Below are 26,738 nucleotides of genomic sequence, written 5' to 3' on the forward strand. Positions count from 1 at the left end.
ATGCTTTCCCCATCCTGTTTATCTGCAAACCTGTGGCAGAATAAATTTCCTATAACACCCTGTTTGATTGCATTATTTCTGTATGATTTTTTAAGGATTTTATTTATTTGAGAGAGAGACAAAGAGAAAGTGAGAGACAGAACATGAGTGGAGGGGGAGGGGCAGAGGGAGAAGCAGACTCCCTGCTGTGCGGGGAGCCTGACCTAGGACCCCATCCCTGAGATCATGACCTGAGCTGAAGGCAGATGCTTAACCACCTGAGCCATCCAGGTGCCCTGCATTATTTCCATATTGTAATAGCTGTTCTTGGTGCCCTATTTCTAAACATTTTGTATCCCAGTTTCTGCTTGGTTTCCAGGCCTCCTCATGATTAGGCGTTAATTTACGCTTCTATTTTTTTTTCTTCCTACAAACGTGCTTTTTGGGGGTTCCTTTTCTTTTTCTTTCTTTTTTTTTTTAAGATTTTATTTATTTATTTGACAGACAGAGATCACAAGTAGGCAGAGTGGCAGGCAGACAGAGAGGAGTAAAGCAGGCTCCCTGCTGAGCAGAGAGCCTGATTCGGGGCTTGATCCCAGAACCCTGGGATCATGACGTGAGCCGAAGGCAGAGGCTTTAACCCACAGAGCCACCCAGGCGCCCCTCTTTTCCATTCCTAATGTAGGTCCTTGCTCATGTCCCACCTCCTTTATGAAGCACTCCATGACTACAGCAAGCCTTGGTAAAACTCAAGAGCACAATTTTACTAACTCAGGCTACAATCTCTGATGGTTGGGACCATATACCTTCATCTGTTAGAAGGCCTAGCATAGGATTAAGTCAGTGTGCATTTCCTATCTAGTGAATTGATGGATTTCCCTAGTTTGTGTTATTCCTAGGGGTTACTTGATTTGGAAGAAAATAAACAAAAATAAGTTCATATGGTTGGCCATAGAAGAGCTTAAGCATTGAAACCTATGGCTAGTACAGGAAGTTCGTAATGAATACCCATCCATCTCTCCTTTATAAATATTATACTGTCCATAGTGGTGGTTCCAGATTTTTTAAAATAAAGATCTATTTATTTATTTGAGAGTGAGATAGAAGAGAGAGGGCATGCGAGTTGGGGGTGGTGGGGATTGTGGGGATGGGCAGAGAGAGAGAAAGATTCTCCGCTGTGAGTGCAAAGCCTGACATGGGACTTAGCTCCACAACCTTGAGATCATGACCTGAACTGAAATCAAGATTGGAGGCTCCGGGCGCCTGGGAGGCTAAGTGGGTTAAAGCCTCTGCCTTGGGCTGGGGTCGTGATCCCAGGGTCCTGGGATTGAGCCCTGCATGGGGCTCTCTGCTCAGCAGGGAGCCCACTTCCTCCTCTCTCTCTGCCTGCCGATTTGTGATCTCTATGTGTCAAATAAATAAATAAAATCTTAAAAAAAAAAAAGAGAGAGAGATTGGAGGTTCAACCCCCTGAGCCATCCAGGCACCCTGGTTCCAGATTTTCTGAAAGGAGGGTCCAGGAGCAAACTTGGTGATGGTGGCAGTGGTGTGGGGGTGGGGTGGGCTGGGGGAAGGGGAGCTTATCTTGAATTTCTTTTTTGAGGAGCTGGTACACTTTTTACTTTCATTGTATGTGCTTTTACATTGTATATGTTTGTTCTAAATCTTCCCAACCTCAAAAGTTGATGACTTATTTTATGTAACAACGATGTTTGATTCTACAGATCAAAAAATTAGTACATCCTTTTTGAACATCTGTCATAACCTGCACAATGTTGCTTCTCCCTCTTTTAGTTTTGCATTGTCTGTGAAGCTTAGAGGCTGTTTTTGGTAGTTTGCTGGGTGGGTATCCGATAGTTTCTCCAAATGAGGAGTGTAACTTCAAGCAACTGACCATGTACGTTGCCAGTGATGTACTCTTTTATTCCTTTCCCTTCATTTTAGTGGGCTTTTAGGGGAAGTGGAGGCTTAAGCATGAATTCAGTTCCATGAGGTTCCCATCTAACCCGTGTTTTCAGGGGAAGGGCTCTTGACTTTTAGAGATTTTCTCGTTTGGGCCTTCAAGTTTACAGATGAACTGTCCATCCATGGCCTAGAGCAATGGTGTGATTTTGAGCAAAATCACAAAAACCAATTGTGGCAAAGCCTAGATTAAAGGGGAACTCCCTTCGTTTCCAGCTCGGTCCTCTTTGCATTTCACGGGTCTTTCCAAGAAATGTTTGAGTATGGCCACGCTCAGGACTACCGAAACGAAATGGAAACAGGTTTGGGTGGTCTTGGTTCTTTATTTGGGGTTGGAGAATTAACACAGTTTAATTTATAGTTTTATCCCCCGTGAACAAAACACATCCATTTATGAAACACAAAAAATTAAGCTATGCATCAAAAAGCAATATCCAGAGGTAATTATTATTTTTTAATTTAAATTATGGATCTTACTTTCCTTGAGGCTTTGTGAGGTCGTGCAACTATTATTCAGGATATTGAGACGTGAAATACTAGATGTACCTGGTTCTCAATACCGGTTTTATGAATTATCTACTTAAAAATGTGGAATCTGTAGCATGTGACTGATGAGCTTCTCTGGTGCTCTTCTGCTTCAGTGGCGTAGTATTGATGTGTGTTTTCCCATAGAATGGAACGTGGAACCGGTCGCCTCGAGTGCTGGTTGCGGAGGAAACAATAAAGTCGACTTTATTTGCATATTGTGCTGTTCAAATTAGAAATTTACAAAGGTATATAAATCCCGATGGAGCAGTAGTAATACAACGAAATAAGCCATTAACTTGATGCTGCTAATGTTTAGGTGGCCACACTCTATACCACTGTGCCTTCTGATTCAATATTTATGGTTATGAATGTGCATTTACGGATTTTCATTCTAACACTGTCATTAACTGTGTCGTATAGGTGGCCTCAATTACTCAGCCAGGTATCTCGACAGACGGCATTTGTTTGAAGGCAGTCTTAAGATACATCATCCTTGGGTGATAATGAATGTAACTGTCAACTGAACATCACACTTAGTATACTCCCCTGTGTTGTGTGTTGTGTGTGTGTGTGTGTGTGTGTGTGTATGTGTGTTTAAATCAGGTTTATTTGTCTGCCAAGTAAATGGTGCCACAAATGGGTAATGGCAAACCGTTACATGTTTCTTTTTAACCTCAGAGATTTATCCTTGTTATCTTTTGACTCTTTTTCCAGTCAAACCCTGTACCTTTTATAAGATAAGGAGGGGGACAGGATTTATCCTGCAACCCATGCTGTGAGTCATTGAGTTCCAATATACTCTGTGCTGTATTTCATTGATTGCATGGATGCTCCCATTATTCTACTTAAAACAATCAGTGCTCTTTTTGTATTAATGAATTTATTGAAATTATCAGATTAATGGGTATTTCTATGGAGCTGAAAATTTAATTTGGCTGTGTCTCATGGTATAAGCTGGGGCTCAGCTGTCTCAATCCTGGCAGAGCCTCAGTCTTTTTGTAACATCTGCTGCTCGTGTTATGCAGTTACCTACATGTATGTCCCTCTTAGAGCAGATCTTTGTAGTTTCCCTTCAGTGTTTTTAAACTGGCATATGAAAATAATAAGCATTATAAATCTGGAATGACATATATCAGCAAATGGTAAAACCGGAAAGAGAACTGGAGTAAAGAAAAAGATCCCAGAGGACCTGACATTTTCCTAAGAGGCAAGCCATCATTTTTATTAAGTAACTTTTGGAGATTGTTTAAGAAATACTGTAATTGGGGAGGAAATTACAGTGTAAGGATGTTGCAAGGGAAATGAAGGGAAGGGAAAGTCCTAGTCATGTCCATGTTACAAAGGACATTGATATGTCCCCTGAGGTTCAGGGAATCTGTATAAATCTTGAATCATAGCTTCAGTTTCAATTTTTTGTTTTTTCATACATGATGAGGCATTCATGAAGTTCTTCCATCGTTTGGGGTCTGTTCTCCATTCAAGGAACTATCTTGAATATTGTGAATCTCTTTTCTCACTTCTTCCTTCCTTGTCTTGCCCTAGTTTAAGAAGTTTCTGAAAATGCAGTTTGGACACAAGTCGTATAACATAGAAGGCCGGTGAAGCAAATGGAATTTATGCTACACTTTCTCTGAGAATTAAGAGCATGGTATTTTATTCCTAGGAATACTAGGCTCTGTAATAAGTAGGAGTTTCTTATTTAATCCTGAACCCTGAGAACTGAATCTGAGAAATTCAGATTCTTAGAATCTCTAAAGGATTTAAGTTCTTAGAAATTTAGAATGTGGCCAAGAGGAGTAAAAGATTTTGCTAGGTAGTAAAGAATTAGTGGGCACCTGGGTGGCTCAGTGGGTTAAGCCGCTGCCTTCGGCTCAGGTCATGATCTCAGGGTCCTGGGATCGAGTCCCGCATCGGGCTCTCTGCTCAGCAGGGAGCCTGCTTCCTTCTCTCTCTCTCTGCCTGCCTCTCTGCCTACTTGTGATCTCTATCTGTCAAATAAATAAATAAAATCTTAAAAAAATAAAAAAAGAATTAGTGTACTAACCAAAACATTTGTTTAGAAAGGTGTTTACTAAAAACAAACACAAATTTGTTAGGAATCATGAACTGCTTTTAACCATACAAATATTTATTATATTCAGTAATGTTTTAAAGGGGCACCTGGGTGGCTCAGTTGGATAAAGTGCTTGCCTTTGGCTCAGGTCATGATCTCAGGGACCTGGGATCGAGTTCCACATTGGGCTCTCTGCTCAGTGGGGAGTCTGCTGCTCCCTCTACCTCTCCCTTTGTGCTCTGTCTGTCTTTCTCAAATAAATAAAATCTACAAAAAAGTAATAGTTTTAAAGAAAGGATTTAGGGGGACACCTGGGTGGCTCAGTTGGTTAAGCAGCTGCCTTCGGCTCAGATCATGATCCCAGGGCCCTGGGTTCAAGTCCTACGTCGGGCTCCTTGCTCACAGGGAGCCTGCTTCTCTCTCTCTGCCTCTGCCTGCCATTCTGCCTGCTTGTGCTCTCTCTCTCTCTGAGAAATAAATAAAATCTTTACAAAAAAAAGAAAAGAAAAGAAAAGAAAGGATTTAGGGCCAAACTTGCTATAACCATGCAGTTGAAACACTGGGCGTTTTTTTTTTTCACATGTTCTATGGTCAGTGTTGGGTCATCTACAACTAATTGAGAAAATGCTAGCATTTGTATACGTTAAGATACATTTGCCATTGAGAAAGACAATGAAGTGGTTTTTGAGGAGATTTTTTTTTTTTAAAGTATAGGGTTCAAGTATGTGAAGAAAATACCCTTTTGTCTTAACACATTTTAAAAGCAAAGTGTTGTATGTATGTCAAAGCTGTGGAAACATACTTACTGAGCTTGAAATAGGTTTGCAGATTTCCATGGCAAATCTGAAAAATGTGGCTTGAACAGTTCTCTTTTTTACTTATTTTCATTTCACAAACTTTGCCAATCCCTAAAGATCTGCTTGGAAACTCCCTGTGCTAATAGGCAAGGTTGGCCTTTCCTGAGCTTCTCTTAAAGTAGCCCATCCTGAGACACTGACCTTTTAATTTAATAACAGTTTTATTTGAGAAAATGTTCAGATCCTGGGAGCTGAAACGAGTGTTTTCAGAAGGGCCATTTTAAATAGTGGTCTCCACATGGTATATCTTTTTCCCTTCTGTGCTTTGGACAAGACCCATCAGAAGAAATAATATATTGTTGCTTTCTGTATTCTATTGATTTTAAAAACAAATAACATGAAACTTAGATTTGCTCAAAACCCATTACTGTACTGGTTTATTTCCCTGCTTTGGCTTTGATTTGCTATTTTAGATTTTAAACTCTTTATGCTAGGTCATGTTTTATCTTTTGTTATTTTAAATTCTCCCTTGTAGCTAAGGTAATTACTTTTTCAGCTGTGACCTTGGACGTGAGACCCAATATTGTAATTTTTTCTTTTTTCTTTTCCAGAAATAGCTGGGGTGTTAGAAAGACAGCTGTGCTTTGATCTCTTTACCGACCGAAAGTGATGTCAACCAGTGGGTCCCTTGGGCACGTCTTCCTCAGTGGCCTCCGGAGTTTCTGGCCCCTTGCATCCCTTTGTGGTGCTTTCTCAGTCCATACCCCTCTCCCTTCTGGCCTACCTAGATGACACCTCCAGTGACCTCCAGCCTTTTCTCCCCCTCACCCACAGTGGGTGGAGGGGCTCACAGGATAGGCAGGATGGTACAAAGAAAGAGGATAAGCCTTAAAGCTACACTTCCCTTCTCTGCAGTCTCTCCTGCGTGGCTTCCTTCCCAGCCTCCCAGCTGGTCGCCATTTGGTAATGGAGTCCTTCCTGTTCCATTTTAGGTTTATCACATCATCCTTAAAAAGCTCTCTGCGGACTTCGGCTTTTCCCGTAGTAGGGAGCTCCTGTATAAACAGCCTAAAATGCACCACGAAGACCTGGAGACTTACTGGCTCACTTAGAAAACCTATCCCATTGCTGCATCCTCAGACCTTGTACGCTGAGGTTTCCCTGAAGCCTAGTTCTAACTGTTTGAATGAAATGCACTTGAATTGTGACCGAGACTTCGACTGAATTTTGCCTGAGAAAAGTGTTGCCGTGATAATTTGAAAAAGTCCCGGGGTGGGAGGGGGAAAGCTGTGTGATTGTGCATGTCAGCCTTTTTCTCCGTAGATTCTAACTGGTATGGGAAACTCAAGAGTACAGTTTGTGTCGTAGTAGTTGGGTTAATATTTGTTTCAGGTTTTGCTACTAATTAGAGCTACCAGCTGTGAACAGCTTGAAAAAATGTGCGATGTTGTTTTGCTTGTTTATGAGAAGTAGCTGGAAATGTGAAAATTGTCACCTTGTGGAGTACATAGTCTAGAACTTCATAGCCAACTGACCCCCATATAACCCAGTGGGTCCTGGTTTTGGATGAGAAAAATCAAAACTCAGGTAGGTTACCTGATTGATCCAAAGTCTTGCTGATGGAAAAACAAAGACTGTTCGGACTTTTGGCTGAGCTGTTGCCATCTGTAGTGTCTCTGCTGATGTTGGTATTATTTTAAACCTTGAATACTGAAAAAGTCTTTTGAGATTTGCCTGAATGCAGACAAAATTCTCTCTTCTTGTTTTGTTCTTGATTTTCTGTGACCTTTTCAAAGCCAAGACTTGTATCTTTCTCATGTTACAGACTGTGAAGTAGGAGAGAAGCCAAACAGTGGTGTAGTATATAGATCAGAGGGACCCTGGAGAACATCCAGTTGAGAACAAACAGGCTTTTGAGGAAAACTGTACAGAGAGGCTAGTAACTTCCCTCTCAGGTCCTCCAGATTGTTGATGGCCAAGTTTGGATTAGACCTCCAATGGTATTGATTCCTTTCTATGATTCCTTGTCCATTTTATTATTTTTCTGTTTTTTTTTTTTTTTAAAGATTTTATTTGTTTATTTGACAGAGAGAGATCACAAGCAGACGGAGAGGCAGGCAGAGAGGGAGAGAGAGGGAAGCAGGGTCCCTGCTGAGCAGAGAGCCCGATGTGGGACTCGATCTCAGGACCCCGAGATCATGACCTGAGCTGAAGGCAGCGGCTTAACCCACTGAGCCACCCAGGCGCCCCATTTTTCTGTTTTTATATTATTTTCTTTTTTCTCTTTACAGCTTTTTTGAGATGGATATACATTTTGTTTATCTATTATCAGTGATGGGCATTTAGGTTGTTTTCATTTTTGGTATATTGCAAATAATGCTACCATAAATATTTTAAATTCTTTTGAGTATATACAGTACCTAAGTGTGGAATTGCTAGATCACATGGCAGCTGTGTTTAGCATTTTGAGGAGCTGCCAAAGTGTTCTCTATGGTGGCCACGTCACTTTACATTCCTGTCAGCAATGTATCAAGGTTCCAATTTCTTCACATTCTCACTGACGCTTGTTAATGCTTGTCTTTTTGATGATATTGGGTTTGAACTGGTATATCATCCTAGTTTTGATTTGTGTTTCCCTGATGATGAATGCTGTTGAGCCATGTTTTGTGTGCTTATCTTTTTTAGAGAAATGCCTGTTTCTGTTCTTTGCCCATTTTTAATTTTGTTGTCTTTTTGTTTGTGTATTCTGGATACAAGTCTTCTGTCAGCTATAGGATTTGCCAGTATTTTCTCCCATTCTGTGGGTTGTCTTTTCACCTTGATGGTGTCCTTTGGTGTTGTTTTTGTTTTCTGATAATCCATACCTAGGAGGTCCTTATGACCTTTTCCATATCTTCATTGTTATTGCCCAGTGTCAGCTAAATTTTTAAGGTTTTTCATATTCCATTGTAATTCAGTTTTTGTATATGCCCTGAGGCAAGGCAGTTACAACATGGAGATCATCACATAAAGTGTCTGTCTGGTTTTCCACCTAACAGGCTCCACCATTTGAAGTACTTCTTAAGTCCTGTGTGTACTCTTAGATCCTTCCAAGTTTTTCTGGTGCTTTCTTGGTCATGATTTTAGGTAGTGCGTTCCTGGTAAAGCAGAAATAGTCTCTGCTTATTTCTTATGGATGGGTCTTAGCAATATATAAAATTTGTCTATTTTATTTGCTATCATAGCTGTAAGAATCTTAATAAAACATACCATACAACATCTTCCATTTGAAAAGACCAGATGTTTCAAATCAAGTTACCAGGTATTTAGAAAGCTCCAGCTGTCTTCTCAGCACTTTTCTGTGTCTCTCTGCAATTGTTGGCACTTGACGTTGAATGACATATTTTCCAAAAAATATGGCTTTACAATGTTCATAAATCATAAATGCCTTTTTTTATAAGTCGTGGGAAGATGAATATAACTACAAATGATTTACTGTCATAAATGGTTTTTTAAAGTGTTTAATTGTATGGGGCATGTGGGTGGTTCAGTGGGTTCAGTCTCTGACTCTTGATCTTGGCTCAGGTCTTGATCTTAGCATTGTGAGTTCAAGCTCCATATTGGGCTCCACACTGGGCGTGGCCTACTTAAAAAAAAATTGAAGTGTTTAATTATCAAATGAGAATGTTTTGGTGTCATTTTCCTCTCTGAAGTCCCTCTCTTAAGCCTCTCCTCCCCTTATACATGATTGTCAGACTTTAATGATACGACATCATTTTAAAGAATTTATACTTAATGGCTCAGTCCCCAGTGGGCACTAAGCACCTCCTTGAGTTTATTATACATTTTGGCAGGTGTGGAAATTTCTAGGTCTCCAGGGAACTTTCGATTAAATTACTCCTGAAGTGCACTAATTGGTCTTTTCTACAGTGTTTAGGTAGTTCCAAGGAGACACTGACCAGATGGGCAGAACTTAATGGGCAGAACTTTGTCCGTTAAGATCTAGCCTCAGCTTTATCTTCTGGAGTGTTTTCTTGCTTTTGTTTTTTAAGATAATGCTGATTTTCTCTCCTTCTACTCATTATTGATCCTAGTTTCTGATGAAGAATTGAAGAGAAGAGTGGCTGAGGAGCTGGCATTGGAACAAGCCAGGAAAGAGTCTGAAAACCAGAAACGGTGAGTTTTGTGGTATGTGAGAGTGATTTTGCTGCCCTCTTATCATAATAACAAAACATTTTTGGAGATGAATGATTGTAAAAAGACTCATTATTTGTGTTTGGCTGCACTTCGGGATGTGTTGAGCATGAGAATGTGGCCGTTTTCAGTTTTGGATTGTGCTTGTAAAAGCCCAGTGTTACCCTCTTCCCACACTTGAGTGTGACCACTGTATCTCTTGTGTGGTTCTTAGCTACATGATTGCTGAGAAGTTTCCTACTCAGTGAGAAGTAGTTCTTGGGGATTCTCCAGGCATTTCTTAGGCGAGTTTCTTCCAACAAACGCATTTATGATTGAAAATTGTATGGTCTACAATGGGTGTTAGAGCTTACAATATTGTTGCTAATGATGAATGTCATATTTGACATAGTGTCTATATTAACACTAATTAACTCTAATTAGTAATGTACTCACTTTAAAAAGCTGAAGACGTTGGGGAAATATGTAAAATTGGAAATTTAAAATCCTCCGTAATTCTGTCCCACTCTTGAACATTTTAGTCTTTTGTACATCTATGCAATTATTGTCATTACTAATACTACTAACAGCTGAAAGAATGTTCACTGAAGTGTTCTTGTTATAGTAGAAAACTGGAAGCAATCCACATGCCCATTAAGGGGACTGGGTGGATGAATCATGGTACATGCCTGCAGTGGAATACTACACAGTCAAGTAGATCCTTATGTGCTGATTCAGAAGGATGTGGAAAGGCCATAAATTGGAGAAAAGCAATGTTCAAAACAGCATGATAATATTTTCTTTTAGTAAAAAATACTACTTTTAAAGATTTAAACTATATCCTTATTCATAAAAGTATGTGAATACATTTTAATCCAAGATAGAGTCAAGTGCTTCCCATCTGTGCTATTTCTGAAATTTGCATTTAGCACAGATTTTATTATATAATCATGTGAATGTCTTTCTGCTGTGAATACTAGGCACATGCCTACCACGTGTAGATGCCGAGTATGTATTTGTTTTTATTTTGGGCTGCTTAACTATTTTGTTTGTGAGAGCTAAATGGAGTCTAGTCCTCACTGACCACAGGACCTTCAACGTATAATATAACCTGGGCCTTCAAGATTTTATTTCTAAACTAGGGGATTTGAAAATGTTCTCTAATATTTCTTTCCCTTTGACAGAGTGCTAAGCTATCTCTAATTTGCTTGAAATGTCTGGAAAAGGATATAAGTATTAGATTAAGACCACCATTTTGTCAGGAAATAGGGAAGGCTCATGGCTTAGGGTTTTAAAAAATCAAGATGTAATTAGTACTGATAAAAGGGTCTGTGTGTATTTCAATAGTTTCTTACACAGCACTTTATAATTATTTAATTGGGTTAGGTTGATGGAGTATATAATTAGAGAGTGAAATTTAAATATTCAAAAAATTTCAGACCATTTTCATTAAGAACTAAAGAAAATCGATACGTTATGGTAGAATTTCTTGTCTTTGAAATTTTATTATTTTTAATTGAATTTTATTTTAATAAGGCTTTTTTGATTAGACTCTCATATTTACTTTGCTTATTGTACTTCACATAGGATTTTTGTGTTCCTCCCTCCCCATACAGTACAGGTTTTTGGTTATAGTAACGCCTTACTGCAGTGTTTGGTTTTTGTTTTATGGGTTTTTTCCCCCTTTGTTATTCAACTCCCACTTGATCTGCTGTGGTCTGTGGAAGGGTAAAGGGCACATGAGATGAATAAAAGGTGCCAGTGAGATCCGATTTCATATCTCATGTGGACTGGGGTTGGCAGCCTCTCTGCAAACTGGACAAATGACTATTGATAAGGAATTTATTTTCTGTCACCTTTAAGGAGAACAGAGGGTAGTACAACCTTTTTATTATTTTTTCTTATATAAAAAAATATTGTTTGAAGGCTTCTTCATGAAAACTTCCAGCTGTCAAATCTTGGCAAAAAGAACTATATGATAGTTCTTAGTAGAATCAATAGTTTTTTTTCTTCTTCTCTTTCTACTGGAGAAGAAAATTTAGAAAAAGCATTAAAAAAAACCTCTTGGGCGTCTGGGTGGCTCAGTGGGTTAAAGCTTCTGCTTTCAGTTCAGGTCATGATCTTAGGATCCTGGGATCAAGGCCTGCATTGGGCTCTCTGCTCTTTGGGGAGCCTGCTCCCCCTCTTCCCAACCCCCCTCCTGCCTGCCTCTCTGCCTACTTGTGATCTCTGTCAAGTTAAAAAAAAAAATCTTAAATTATTTTTTGAGAGAGAGCACGCAGGGGCGGGGAGGGGGCGGTGAACAGAGGGAGAGGGAGTGAGAGAATCTTGAGGGAGCGAGAGATCATGTGGGACTTGATCTCACCACCCTGATGTTATGACATGAGCCGTAATCAAGAGTCAGATGCTTAACTGACTGAGCTATCCAGGAGCTCCACATGAAGAAAGTTTCATGTGTAGTCTTTTCTTTTTATTTATTTATTAAAAAGATTTTACTTATTTATATGAGAGAGAGAAGATGAGAGAGCACAAATGGGGAAGGGGCAGAGGGAGAAGCAGGCTGCCTGCTGAGCAGGGAGCCCGATGCAGTACTCCATCTCCGCAGGGAGCCCGATGCAGTACTCCATCTCAGGACCCTGGGATGAGGACCTGAGCCAAAGGCAGATGCTTAATCGACTGAGCCACCCAGGCTCCCCTATGTATAGCCTTTTAAAAGCAAGTTTTTGGAGTCAAGAAGCATTTGATACATTATTATATCTGTAGCCTTAGTTGAATAAAGCTTTGTATGCCACTTTAGAGAATGGTTCCTTAGGCCATTGTTCTGTTACTTGTATACATGCCGATTACTAGTCTTACCTTGCTCTCAGGTGCCCATATAATGGTAGGTGAGTTCTCAAGCATTTAAGATTGGCACATAGACACACATATATGTAAGGAGCCAAATTTGTGCAAAAAGGACTTTGGAAATCATGTATTTTTTTTCTTATAGAATATTTATTATCATTGTATAACCTTTTTATTACGGACATTTTAAAGCACACTGAAAAACAGAGAAGAGTACAATGAATCCACAGGACCCATCATACTGTGTTAAACAATTTCAGTGTCATCTGTACCCCATTCACTCTGCCTATGTAGGGAATGGTAAGGGAACAGTAACATTTTTGGTAAGGGAACAGTAACATTTTCACTAAGCTGGTGAACTCTCTGGCAGAGAAATCTAAAATGTCTTCTATCAGGCTAGCTTAAAGAAGGACCTTTGTTTCAGTTGGGTTTTTGGTTGAGAGACTGAAACTTAACTCTGGCTAACTTAGGAAGCAAGAACATTTTGAGAAGCATATAGGGTAGCTCAAAAGAATCAAAAGGAAGACGAGAGACCCACTAGCTAGTGAAGAACTGGGTACTGCTGAAACTGTACACGGTGGGGAAGAAGTAATTCCATAAAAGGAAATCAGGATGAAGGTTTTACAACAAAGGGGAGAGGATGGTGGGTGGCTAAATTTCATTGAATTGAAGATACTATTGATTTTAGGAAGCATTTGGTATACCACTAAGAAAAAAATTGCTGCAAATTATAGCAATAATGGCTTATCTCTTAGAAATCTTATTGAAAGACCTCATTAGGATTTCATTTGAATTTTTAAAAACCTATCACTTGTGTATCCATGAAAAAGGAAAATGTAAGCAAAATAAATAGGTTAAGGCAGTGTTCTGGGTCTCAGGGGGGATGCTTCGGACCCCAGGGGACATGAGACCATGTCTGCAGACATTTTTGGCTGTCACAACTTGCTCGGTGTCACTGGCATCTAGCAGATCCAGGCTAGGAGTGCTGCTGAACGGCCTATAATGTGTAAGGTAACCACGTCCCCACCCCAGACAAAGAATTTTCTGGCTCACTATGTCACTAGTGCTGCTAGTGGGAAACCCAGCGTTGCTCACTTTGGGTCAGCTTCTTCTGGATGACTCTTGGACTCAGAGTTTGATGTTCTTGTTCTGTGCCATTGAAACCTTGGCACCACAGCTTTCTATAAAAGATGGTTCCGCTGTCATTCCTGCGATTTTTCCAGGCTGCCAACACCAGTTGTGCAAATTTTGATGTCGCGCACTGGCTGCGGCAACTGTGCAGGACTGCCGAGTGGCAGACAGCAGTAGTGAGATGCTTTCAGGCGGGGAAAACATGCAAGACGGTGGTCCTGGATCTATATCCTGCCGTTAGAGCCCACACACCCGCAATGTGCGGGTGTGCCAGCTCGGAAGGGACTTCCCGCGTGTCTTTCTCATGTTCCACCTGGTGCGGAAGGCCTTTGACAGTGCCTGGCAATGCCGCACGTATTTAGATCCCGTCTAGGAATCGTTCAGACAGAAGATATTTCAGTAGGCCATTGAAAATGTACCTGAACTCCTTTCCTTTAACTCTCCACTCAGTCTCACATGCAGATGTAGCCTCGTTAAGAGTTGTTTTATGTGGTCCCTGGTTGGCTCAGTGGGTTAAGCCTCTGCCTTTGGCTCAGGTCATGATCTCAGGGTCCTGGGATCGAGCCCTGCATCAGGCTCTCTGCTCAGACGGGAGCCTGTTTCCCCCCTCTCTCTGCCTGCCTCTCTGCCTACTTGTGATCTCTGTCAAATAAATAAATAAAAATCTTAAAAAAAAATAAAAGTTGCTTTATTAGGAGAAGGGCTCTTCTAAGACCAGTGACCATGCAGCTGGTTGTAAGCTCTATGATTATATAGTATACCCTTTCTTTGCTTTCTTCGCTTGCTCTGCTTCTTTCTTTCTTTCTTTCTTCTTCCATATCTAAGAAGACATTTACACATGGAATCTCAATTCAGGTTACTTTAGATCTGATTCTGTCTTATGAAAATCTGCAGTGATTTGCTTAGTTGACAAACTGATACCCCCCAAATCACTGACGTAATATTACTACACACGCTAAAATTGATGGGTCTAATTTGGAATCCTAGTTTTGCTTACCACAACATCTCATGGATGGAATAGTTCTTTGGTGTATTGGGAGTCAAGAGTAAATTAAATGCCCCTGTCAGCAGTCTGTTTTTGCTGTTATTCTGTGTTGCCTATTTTGGATTACAGCTGACCACACTGTGTTGGAACGGTAGCAGGTCAGTATGGCAGGGACACAGTATGCTACAGTTTGAGTATAGACTTTGAAAATGTGGTCTTCTGCACCCTACCTCGAGAGTCAATCTCTGACAGCAAGAAAAATGTGACTACTTCTGACCTCTGGCCGTTGGCATTTGAATTTCACCCCTTTACCTATAAAGGCGAGTGAAAGTGTTTCAGTTTTAATAACCTTTCTTCAAGACACCAAGAAGAAAGGGAATAGCTCTGTGATGTTGTAACTAACTACATCAACCAAGATGACTTGCTTGCTGGTTTTCGATGAACATCAGTTGAAATTTTACCCCATTTTTAATGACTTGGAAAATTACCTTAAATTTGTGAGATTTGTGAGACTTAAAATAATTATTTTGGTTTAATAAATTAGTCATAAATTTTGTCAGTATCTGGGTAAGTTAGAGTATAACACAGTTCATTGATTTTTACAATTTATAGCATCGGGTAAGGGCTTATGTTATCAAATAAGGGCTTAAAGCTTATTTGTGCCTATACTTTCTTACAGTAAAAGTGAGATTCACACTGATGGTATCTTCTGTTTAAACTCATAATTCATTTCAGTTTTATTATTAGTTGTTTTCTGCCTTTGGAAGAAAAGGCTGGGAAAGGAAGGAGTAAAGAATCCACTGGAGAAAAACAGGGAATTCGTGGCTTCGTGTCACGCTGAAAATATGTAAGTCTGAAGCCCTTTACCTGGTGTGGTGCCTTGCACATAGTGAGCACTCACAAACATTTGCTCAGCTGAATCGGTGGAGCTGGAAAATCCTGAGTATCTTCTAGCAAGAATGGTCTGTTTTATAACATATACATGTATATGCTATATTTTGTTAAAAATAAAAACAGATTGTACCTTTAAAAAGACATTAACTAGAGACTATAGATACTTACAAACCTTTGCTCTAAATTAGTGTAGTGTTGAATATCACTTTCCAGTTGTAAACACAGATCACACATGTATGAAATTGCGTATCTTCAACCTGCGTGTAATCTCTAGGTGCATAACAATTTAAAAAATCAACAGTTTTCAGGGAACAAGTGCTGTTTATAACTGATATTTATCAATGGTGTATTATAAAAGTGTAGTTTTAAAGTGACTTTTTTTTTTTTTTTTAAGATTTTATTTATTTATTTGGCAGAGACACCGTGAGAGAGGGAACCAAGCAGGGGGAGTGGGAGAAGGAGAAGCAGGCTCCCCGCTCAGCAGGGAGCCTGATGTGGGGCTTGATCACAGGACCCTGGAGATCATGACCTGAGCTGAAGGCAGATACTTAGGTGCCCCTAAAGTGACTTTTAAAAGATCAGTTGATCAATATTTTCTCAAGGCACTCAACTGTCACAGGCAAATGAATCTCACTTCTGACTGAGAAATATTTGCAAATAAGGTGATGAAAGAAATTTGAGTCATCACTTTTCATCTGATGTCCAGATGTGACATGTACCACTCTGCTGTGATGTGGGCATATGTCCCCATGTCTGGCTCCAGGAAGGATAGCGGATGGCTTGTTGGCATTGTCTGCAAATTATTCCTTTATCTGCACTCGCATTTAAGAGCTCCTTCTGTAGTATAAAAATCCCTATGTAATAGAATTGTTTTCTTATTGAAGCCTTTTCTAAAATGCATACTGCATTGCTGTTATTTTATACCTATCCCTTTTCTATTACATTTGCTGGAAAGTAGATAAAGAACGAACCTGTTCTCCGTGCAGGAGGAAGACCGCGTCTTAGCCACCTGTTACTTTTTCCCTGGAAGATGATTAGAAGTGCTGTGTATGTACTGGGTATGGGAATCTTTCGCCATCTGCCACTCTCATCTTTTTCTCTTCAAATGGCACTTTTCAATTTTTAATCGAGATGACTGCTTTCTATATCCAGTCGTTATAGGACACTGGATTATCCAGTCTGTTTTAGTTACCTCTCTTCTTTTTCCAAAGCCAATTTTCTTTCCTATCGATGCCGTGTTGTTGTAGGATCCTACCCCGAATTCTGTTTAAGAGGCCATTTCTCCATGGTGGGAATATTAAACCTGGAAAAGCAGAATCAGTCAAGCATGCCGTGGAGATCTGTAACTTTTTTATTGATTGTAATAGCTGCAGTGATGTTCAACCGCTTCTTGTTCACAGTTCTTTTGACAGTAATTACAGCGTTTTCTCTCATGAAGCCTAGAGTTTGAAGTAATTTGTGCTAAAGTTGGTTTCTACATGGGAAGTTTCTAGAATTGGTTTCCGAGTGTTCTGTGGTTCTAGTAGTTTCTGTTGAAGTTTCTGCGTTACCAGTACGTACAGTCTGCTTTACCAGTACGTGCAGAAGAGAGGAGCTTGTAATAAGCTCTCTAAACCATTTATCATTCCTCCCATAACACTGACAATGGCGTTCGTAGTTTATCATCCCCTTATAGGAACAGGTGACTGAAATAGACATATGTGAAGTTTCTCAGTCAGCAGCAGAACGGGACGTGAACTGGACCGCCCCTTAGCCCTACCCCATCTATTGCTGAGGTGATAGAATCATACTGTCTCACATCATCTTGTAAAACATTTATTCAGAGGAAGCCCGTGTATTCAAAGGGACTCCAGAAGAAAGCTGACTCAAGTGCCATCTGGTTAGGGCTAGGATTAGGAATGTAGAGCTCTGTCAGCCTTTTCCCTACTCCTTTCCCTTCCGAGAGAACCGGGGAATCACCTTCATAGGCCCTATTGCTATTAGGACTTCGTGTGAGAAACCTGTGGTCAGGATAATTTTCTCTCAAATTTGGACGCTTGGTGTGTGAGGAGGATACTTGTCCACACAGCATTTGTTGGATGGCTGCAGTTTTGATTCTGTTTTAGAAGGTGAGTGGGCAGTGGCCTGATGTCCATTTCCTTGAGTCCAGAAGTCCGTATTTATGATGGTGGTCCACGTAGGCTGGGCTTTACCCTGGCTCAGCCCTCAGTCCTCGCCCTTCTGGAAGCCATCTGCTGATCCTGCTGGTAACGAATGCTGTGTTAGGAAGAGTGTGTAGAAGAATCTGAGATCCTTCTATGGCAGTTCACTTTGGAAACAGTGGAAAAATATATGGAGAGGGCCCCCTCTTTCCTATCCTGACCTTAACAGCTTTGCCAGTAGAGCCGTGAGTTGACGAGCGATGTGGGCAACATAGATGTAAATCAGATGTAAATTTTTTCTCAGCGTTATAATATTTCCAAACGTTGGCACATTTTGATATTTAAGTAATAACCCCTCCCCATTCCTTTCCAGGCTGTTAAGAAGCAAGTACCTCATGTTAAGTTTCTGTTAAATATTTTGTTGAGAAAATCCGTATTCTTTTGCATCCCACTCATCCAGAAGCGGATAGGGTTTGTCTTTGGAAACTTTGTTCACAGTTTCTAGACGCCAGCCACATAGAATATGCGCACTGGGATCACATATTATCTATTGTGAAGACCATTTCCGAGTATAGCACCTATTTGCTCAACTAAAATGAGAAAATTAAAAAAATCTTAGGTGATGTTGCCTTGTATTGGTTATGTGTTCGGCAAGATTCTGAGCACTCTATGTATTTTGAGTCATTCATCCTCCCTGCCTCTGTTAAACCAGAAAACTGAGAGGTTAAGGGACTTGCCCAAGCTTGTATCTAGTAAGTGATGAGTAGGGATTTGAACCCACGCTTATGGAGTCCGTGCACTTCTGCATCCTATAGTAGTACTACCTTTCTGTGTGGACAGGGAGTCCTTCCTGTAAAGTTTTTCATTTATCACTGTGGGAATGAATAGCAAGCATTTACTTGGATTTTCATGTCTAAAACGTAGTAAATAAAACATAACTTGAAAATGACCTCTGCCGTGTGCTCCTGTTTAGTAGATCTGGGCACCTGCTCAGAATGATTACCACTTACCTCCTTTATTTTAGGACCAAAATCTTTGGAGAATTCGTGTTTAAAGTTAATATTCTTTATTTATGTAGGCTATAAGTTAATATGAAATGCTTGTTTGTGTACATATTTTAAGTGATGGTGGCAGTTTGAATTTCCTGTTAGCTTATGATATTTCTCTTAATTGCTCAGTGTGGTGGCAAGTCGTGTGGAAGCCAATGGTACTCTGCCACCTGAACTTGAGAGGTGTCAGCTTATAGTCACTGAGGCACTTGTGTGCTCAGCAGTGTTCTGAGCATTGCAAGAAGGACTAAAGAGGGGCACCTGGGTGGCTCAGTGAGTTAAGCCTCTGCCTTCGGCTCAGGTCATGATCTCAGGGTCCTGGGATCAAGCCCCGCATTGGGCTCTCTGCTTGGAGGGGAGCCTGCTTCCCCCTCTCTCTCTACCTGCCTCTCTGCCTACTTGTGCTCTCTCTTAAAAAAAAAGAAAAAAAAAAGGACTAAAGAGGCACAGGCTTTACTTTAATAGATGACTGTGGAATGGAAATCATTTTGCATTTCTCCTTTTGTATTCATCCATAGGGTTTTTTTTTTTTTTTCAAGATTTTTATTTATTTATTTGAGAGAGAAACAGTGAGAGAGAGCATGAGAAGCGAGAAGGTCAGAGGGAGAAGCAGACTCCCCATGGAGCTGGGAGCCTGATGCGGGACTCGATCCCGGGACTCCGGGACCGTGACCTGAGCCGAAGGCAGTTGCTTAACCGACTGAGCCACCCAGGCACCCAGGTGTTTTGTTTTTTAAAGACTTGGGGCAACTCTTTTATTTTGTATTGGTTGTGTCGCTTCATGTATTGGGTTTTTGGTTTGTAGTATTTGTTATTATTCATCTGTGTTTTTTGTAATGACCAAAGTAATTTCATTGTAAAAATGATTTTTTTTACATTCATTGTAAAATTTTTTTACATTCTTTGTAAAAATGAATACAATGAAAAATCATTGTAAACATTTAGTTTACAAACTTCTCCAGTTTTAAATCAGAAAATGAGCTGTTAGGATGATGGGCCTTTGGAACTAGAATATAGAATTCCTCCATTGAATAACGAGCAGTGTAATGTATGGAACAATTTATTATATACTGTTTACTTACAGCTGCTTCCTCACACATCCACTATATAGCCCCTGCATGCTTAAACCATTTCAAATGGATTTTTTTTTTTAAGGTTATCCCATTAAAATGGTTGTAGTGTGATTTTTTGACATAAAATATTAAGTATAAAAATAGTTTATTAACCATTAATGTTTCAATTAATGATTTCAATTTGAGTTCCTTCACAACTTCTTTGAATTGATTGCTTAAATTCCTTATTTCCTGGTGCCATTTTGTGAGTGCTGATTAGATTAAAAGAGAAATCCTGTAAAAACTCATAAATTACAATTTTGCTACAATTACAGTAGGATGATAGATTAAAACCAAACGAAATAAAAACAAAACCAAAAAAAGGCTACTGAAACCACTAATTTAATATGGAAAATGTCAATTAATTTAAAAACCATTACCCATACTCTGGTTTCTCTTCAAATGATATAATTCTTTGCCTTTTAAAAACCATTATCCGACAGAGTTTCTGTAATTTTCATGATTGCTATAGAACCTGGTACGTTTGACTTAGAAAGTCATTCCTCAAACTATTGAAAGCATGGATGTTTATTAGTTTAAAAAAATTACGAAAGAAATATGTGTTGAAGAAAGTCCGATATTATAGAAGCATAAAAACTTAGTCCTCTTTCCCTCTCCCCTCCTGCCTCCGCTCTCCCCCCTGCAATACTGTTCATGCTTTCATACCCAATGGGAAATGTATTTTTTTTTTAATATTTTTATTTACTTATTTGACAGAGAGATCACAAGTAGGCAGAGAGGGAGGCAGAGAGAGAGGGCAAGCAGGCTCCCCGCTGAGCAGAGAGGCCTGATGCGGAGCTCAATCTGAGGACCCTGAGATCATGACCTGAGCCAAAGGCAGAAGCTTTAACCCACTGAGCCACCCATGTGCCCCGGAAATGTATTCTTAATCATGCTTGTTTGTGGTTTGTGTTATAAGCAAAATGAGATGGAAGTAATAATGTCGCATAACTTGCTTTCCCTCCCTCCAGTCTTATATTGTGGTCCTCTTCTCATGTACAGTGTATACGAGCCTTACAGACTTCAGATCTGATCATATACACCATATAAGACAACTTCACCTAGGAAGAGTAATACTAACAGTAATAATAGATAATAATAAGTAATAATTACCACGCAGTGGTAATAGCTAACAGTTTTGAATGCTGCTTTTGTCCCAAGCGCTGGTGCAAATCTTTTGTACATACTGGTCATGTAACCCCCCTGCAGCGGAGTGGTGGAGGTGCTGCTGGCACATTCCCATCGTAGGGGCGGCGTCCAAAACATGCAGAGCTGCACTCGCCAGTCTTATGTTCAGAAAACAGGTTGGGATATGAACATAAACAATCGAATATGAAGTCATACTCATCGCCACTCTACTTGACTGTGTCTCAGAGGCTATCTTATTTTCTGGCCCAACAGTGATGTTGCCTATTATATATTAGTCTGAATATTCTCTCTGAGGCCCTTTTGATGTGATTTGCTGAAATTTTATGTTTTTTTCAGATTTCAGTACATTCTGTTTTGCCTTGATTATGGAGCTCAATAAATAAGGAATTTAGTTTTGAAAAGAATTCACAAAGTGAAGGGATTTTTTTTTTTTGTATTTTTGTTTTTTGAATTGACTGTATTTTGAAATGAAACTGTCAAAATATAGTCAAATAGTACATGAGAATTAATATTTCAGTAAATTCTGCTGTAAAATGTTGGGAATTGTGTATTTCTTTATGAATCTACCTGTCAACTATACAATTCCGTTTTTATAGCCTTAAAGATAAAAGAGCCCAAGCTATTGTCCAAGTGAATTTCTGTAACTTCCTATTTGTGCAGCCGCAAATAAGTTTGACACAGAAAGCACTTTCCTGAAACTACTGAAAACTTGTGTGTTGGCCTGAGAAAAATTGAGGGTAATACTCAGAATTTTGATTACTGATTATTCTTGCTCCATTCTTCTTGCCTTTATGTCTCTCCTTTCCTCCTTATAATTAATCAGCCTTGTTTCTGCCTTTAGTATATGCGCTGCCAAAGCCAGCACATCCCTGTCTCTGCTTTTAAAATGGACTGCAAATCCATTTACCTCTCACCATTTCGGTCCCTACTTTGTCCAGGCTGGTGGCTCTCAGCGGGGGGGTATCCCCCCTCCCTCCATCTCCCCATGGGGCATTGGGCCATGGCTGAGACCTTGACAGTAGTCCCAACTTGGAGGGTGCTCCTGGCATCTAGTGAGTGGGTGGTAGCCAGGGATGCTGCTAGGATGCACAGAACACCCACAAGAAAGAGTTGTTCAGTCCAAATTCTGTCTGTGCTAAGGTTTCGATACCCTGGTCTAAGCCATTATCATTTCTCAGTTGCAGTTATTACAAAGTCTATTCCAGGGAACCACCCTGGTCCCCAGATTCTACTCTTCACAAAGCAGTATTAGTGTGCTTTAAACATTTATCTATTGATTGATCGATTTATCTCTCTATTTAGTTATTTATTTATTTTTAAAAATAGATTATTTATTTATTTGGCAGAAAGAGAGAGAGGCAGGGAGAAGCAGGCTTCCGGAGCAAGCAGAGAGCCTGATGCGGGACTTGATCCCGGGACACTGGGATCATGACCAGAGCGGAAGGCAGATGCCCAACTAACTGAGCCACCCAGGTGCCCAACACTTACTTATTTTTTTAAATGTAATCTTTCTGCCCAACATGGGGCTCGAACTCATGACCCTGAGATCAAGCATCGGACGCCCTACCCACTAAGCCATTCAGGTGCCCCTAAAAAGTATTTTGAATCATGGGAATTTATTTGATTAAAATTCTGTAATGGCTTTTCATTAGATTTAGCATAAAGTCCAGACCTTTCCATGACCTTGTAGCCCTCTGATTCCGTTTATATATTCATATGCTTGTGCATGATCTCCTCCCGCCCTCTCACAAGGATGTCAGCTGCAGACCTGTCTGTGCCGCTTTCGCCCGGCTGGCTCCCTCCTACTGGTCGATGTTCTTTTCAGCCCGACCTAGAGGCTTTCCTTGCTTGTTTTATCTAAATCTTCTGTCTCGTCCCCTCACGGTGGTTATTCTCTTCTCTGCTTCGTTTCTTCCTAGTGCTTTGGCCGCTGATGACTGTCTCTTCCACCGGAATACAAAGGTCTGTGAGGCCAGAGCTCATTGTCATGTAGCAAGTGTCAACAAGAATGCATTACCAAATTAAAATAACATTTTATGGGTATGGCTAAGTAGATGAGAACAGGATAGAATTTGTCCATAAGGGAAAAGAGGCAGGAGACTTAATGACCGCAGTAACTCCCGTTCCCCAGGTGCTGTGCCGGGCATTTGTGGGCCTCAGCTCTGTGTGCCCTGTGAGCCTTCTGACCAGGCCTGTGTCACCTGTGTGGCAGCCTGGGGGTGCCTGCACCCCAAATTTCCCTGGGATCTGGGGGAGGGTGGCTCTGCCCTCCATGGATTTGTCCTACAGCCATAGAGCGCTCCAAGAGGCGGAGTGCCTCGCCCTTCGAACCGACCAAAGGCAGCAGAAGGATTCGATCCTGCTCTTCCCTGACGTGCCTCTTTCCCAGCTGTTCCCCTTCAGCAGTTTTTGGATCATAGGAAACAACTGTGGTTTGTGTCTTCTCCCCTCGGAGGCTTTGTCGGCTCTCCGTGTTTGACGTGGAGACTTTGTTTTTAACAAAAAATGATCTGCTTTTCCCCCTGTCCCGAGACCGTTGCTTCGTCCTCATTGCCTGGAAGTGAAGGCCCTGCATTAGGAGAATGCGGTTTGAGCTCTGGACCGCTTTTATTGGCAGTGAAAAACCTACTCAAAATTTGAACTATGTGTGAAATACACTTGTATGACTGATCCTTGTATGTATCATACTTGTATGACTTGTGTGACTGACCCCAAGTGTGTTTTACCTAAGTCTGTGAGCCTTGAGTGTTGGGTTGAAGTCAGCAAGTCTGAAGCTCCTGCCACAGACCCTTTATTAGTCCCTGTGCATTTTGTCAAAGGTGTCCCTTTTCCTCCCTTCAAATGGAGCCTGGGATCCCATGGATTTGTGTTTTGAAAATCTGTGTCCCTTTGCCTGGTTTGGTGAGAGTTTTTTTGTTGAATCCTGAGAGATCATCTCTTCTCTGCTTTTCCCAGCCTTCCTGCTCCTAGGAATCAGTGTCCCCATGAGGCCCCCTGGAGAGACAAAAGCCCAAGGTGGCCCACGGTGGCTAACTGTTCCAAGTTTCAGCGTTCCTGTCTGCTTTGGCATTTGAGTATTGTCTTGTGCTTCGTGCTCTCTCGTGTCCACCCTCCCACTACCTTCAAGTGTTTTTTTTTTTTTCTTGGTTCACTTTTTTTTTTTTGTTTTTTCATTTTCAGCAGCTTGTCATAGGAATGACACACACACAGCAGAGTCAGCTTTAGACAGCTTTTTGCAGACAAGAACAACAAATTCACCAGTCAGGGAGCAAAGTGAGAGAAAAATGAAGAACAATATTAGAAAAGAACCCTTTGGGAAGCTGCACAAAAAATGTTATATTAAAATCGATACTGGGGCTTGACCTTTTGTGGTACTGTATATTTTAAAGCCTTCTATTGATTCTCTTTTAATAACATGTTTATTCTAGTTTACTGACATAAGCCTAGGGAGAATACAAAAAAAAAGATCAAATTCTTTATTATGGTGGTCATTTAAATTTGTCTCAGGCATTTTTCATGGCAGACTGCTGTTATCTTTATGTATTTAATATATATCATTCTTACACAGTATAGGACTGAGAGGTTATAAAAGTGGCAAAGTGATTTTTTAATTTACTTTTATTGAAAATAGGACTGGCCTTGCTGTGTCATAGAATTGTGGTACCCTGCCACCACCTCCCCCATCCCCCGTAAGATTTTCTTTCTTTTCTGCATGTGTGCAGAAGACAGAAGATTCTCATTTTGAATCCCCACCCCCCCGCCAGCCCCCCAAAACATTGGTAGTATAATCTACCAACTCTGGAACCGTTTGGAAACAATTCTACGCATAACGACCGCTATCTGACTCTGTAACTGATGGCAGAATGCCGAAGAATAGGAAATTGCCTTACCTGACCCTTTTGATCACTCAATCTTGTCATTTCAGAGACAGAAATATTCATTGCTTTTCTCTGTGAGCGGCCATTCATTGTTCAGTCAGGAAGGCAGCCCTCTTCATGGTGTTGTCCAGTCTTGAAGTGATTGTGCAGTATGCTCATCTCCGCCAGTTTTCCCCATTAGGAGAAAAACAGGATTAATTTTCTTATCTCATTCCGATGATTTTTCCCCAACATACAGATATTAAGAGGTATCCAGAACAGCAGGAAGGACTTGAAAGATACACCTGGAAAGGTTATCCTGTAAATGGCAAATTAAATGAGATTCAACCTGTAGAACATCAAGTTAATAGGCTTGGGGAGAAATAGGATGCTCGGATCTAATTCACGGTTTTAATATAATAGTTCTGTTGTTTATGGGACATCTGATAGCACATGTTGGGAAGCCAGACAGCAATTCCAGGAAGGCTGTAATGAATTAGAGGACATTTTGAAAGGGCAAATAAATTAATCAAGAAGCCAAGAGAATCAGAAGACTGGAGACGTGTATTGTAGCACGATGGGGAGAGAGCTCAGCAGGGATGTAGTTCAGGGTCCCCAAGGAGGTCCAGATTGGTGAGTTTGCCCTCCCTGTGAGTTGTTAAGTGCTGAGGGCATCTGGAGGCAACAGCAGCGGCCATGATGGAGCCACCGTCTCTGCCCACTTCCGGTGGCCCCTCAGGCATTTGATAAGGGGACTTGGCTTCTGAGCACCAGCCCGCGGCTAAACCCCTCTAGAGTCTGTCTCTGCTTGTTGATTTCCCTTTGTCCCATAGTTGGTTCTTTCTTGTAGCCTGGTCTGCTTTCCCGTGGGCTTTCATCCCCTCACCCGTACCGTCTTCCTAACGCCTGAGACGATCTATGGAGAAAAGCAAAGTCAAAGGCACACATTAGTGGTAAGAAGTGTTTTATTCTCATTACCAAAGTAATGTGCGCTGTATCCAAAATTGAGAGAAAAGCAGCTCAACAAAATGAAGAAAAAAATGAAAATTGCCATAATCCCACTGCTTCTACAAAAACCATTGTAAATATTTTGGTACATGGGGGAAAGTAACAGAGGTGGTGTCGTATGGTCACTGTTGTTTTATTTTTGTTGTTAGGATGTATTGTGAATGTGTTCTCATTGGATAATTTCATGGTAGTTCACCATTAGACATTTGGCCTTCCAAGTAAATAGTTCAAAATGTTTCATTACTGTGAATATTGATCTATCTTTGTTATTAAATTTACACATATCCAGGGTTATTTCCTTTCCTATTATAGTATTATCCAGTATTTCTTCCTTGAGTTAAATTTTTACAAGTGGAATTACTAGGTCAAAAATTATGCAAAATAATTTTTGGTTGGCTCACTCAGCTAAGCATCTGCTTTCAGCTCAGGTCGTGATCTCAGGGTCCTGGGATGGAGCCCTGTGTCCAGTTCTCTGCTCAGTGCGGAGCCTGCTTCTCCCTCTCCTCCCTGCTGTGCTCTCTCTTGCTATCTGTCACTATTTCTGTCTCTGTCTCTCCTAAATAAAATCTTTAAGAAAAAAATTATATAAAATATTATTGCCAACATACCTTCAAGGAATTGTGCTAGTTAACTCACTACCGATGAGCTCGTGCTTTTTTCCTCACTGTTGCAGATTTGGGGAATATAGTGGTAAGACCAGTGTTACCTTATGCCCGTATGATCACAGCTTATCATCTCCATTTGTTTTCTAGTGTTTTCATTCACTTTACATGGGTGGTTCTTAATGGGATGGAATAGTCTTTTTGTTGGTCTTGCTATTACTGAAGGGGTGCTGTGAGAGTTTAGGCACCTACTAAATACTTGCCAGATGATTCTGGGTTATTGTTATGTCAGTATAGACTAAAAAACTCTTAGTTTTTTAATAGTTTAAACTATTACTTAGTTTTTTTTTTTTTAAGATTTTATTTATTTATTAGAGAGACAGAGCAAGCATGAGCCAGGGAGACAAGGAGAAGGGCAGAGGGAGAGGGAGAAGCAGGCTCCCCTCTGAACAGCGAAGCCAAAGCAGGCTCCATCCTAGGACCCTGGGATTGGGG

The 26,738-nt window shown here is 40.6% G+C and overlaps 1 protein-coding gene across 3 annotated transcripts in view; it reads left to right on the forward strand.

The window, feature by feature from the left end:
- Positions 1-26,738, forward strand: part of CHCHD3 (coiled-coil-helix-coiled-coil-helix domain containing 3) — a 272,891-nt gene that overhangs the window by 49,068 nt on the left and 197,085 nt on the right. For all 3 annotated transcript variants that reach the window (XM_059396389.1, XM_059396390.1, XM_059396392.1), the window contains exon 3: positions 9,393-9,474. In XM_059396389.1, the coding sequence (XP_059252372.1) occupies positions 9,393-9,474 (82 nt within the window). The remainder of the gene's footprint in view (positions 1-9,392; positions 9,475-26,738) is intronic.

Source organism: Mustela nigripes, chromosome 4 (assembly GCF_022355385.1).
Source record: "Mustela nigripes isolate SB6536 chromosome 4, MUSNIG.SB6536, whole genome shotgun sequence".
Taxonomy (NCBI): domain Eukaryota; kingdom Metazoa; phylum Chordata; class Mammalia; order Carnivora; family Mustelidae; genus Mustela; species Mustela nigripes.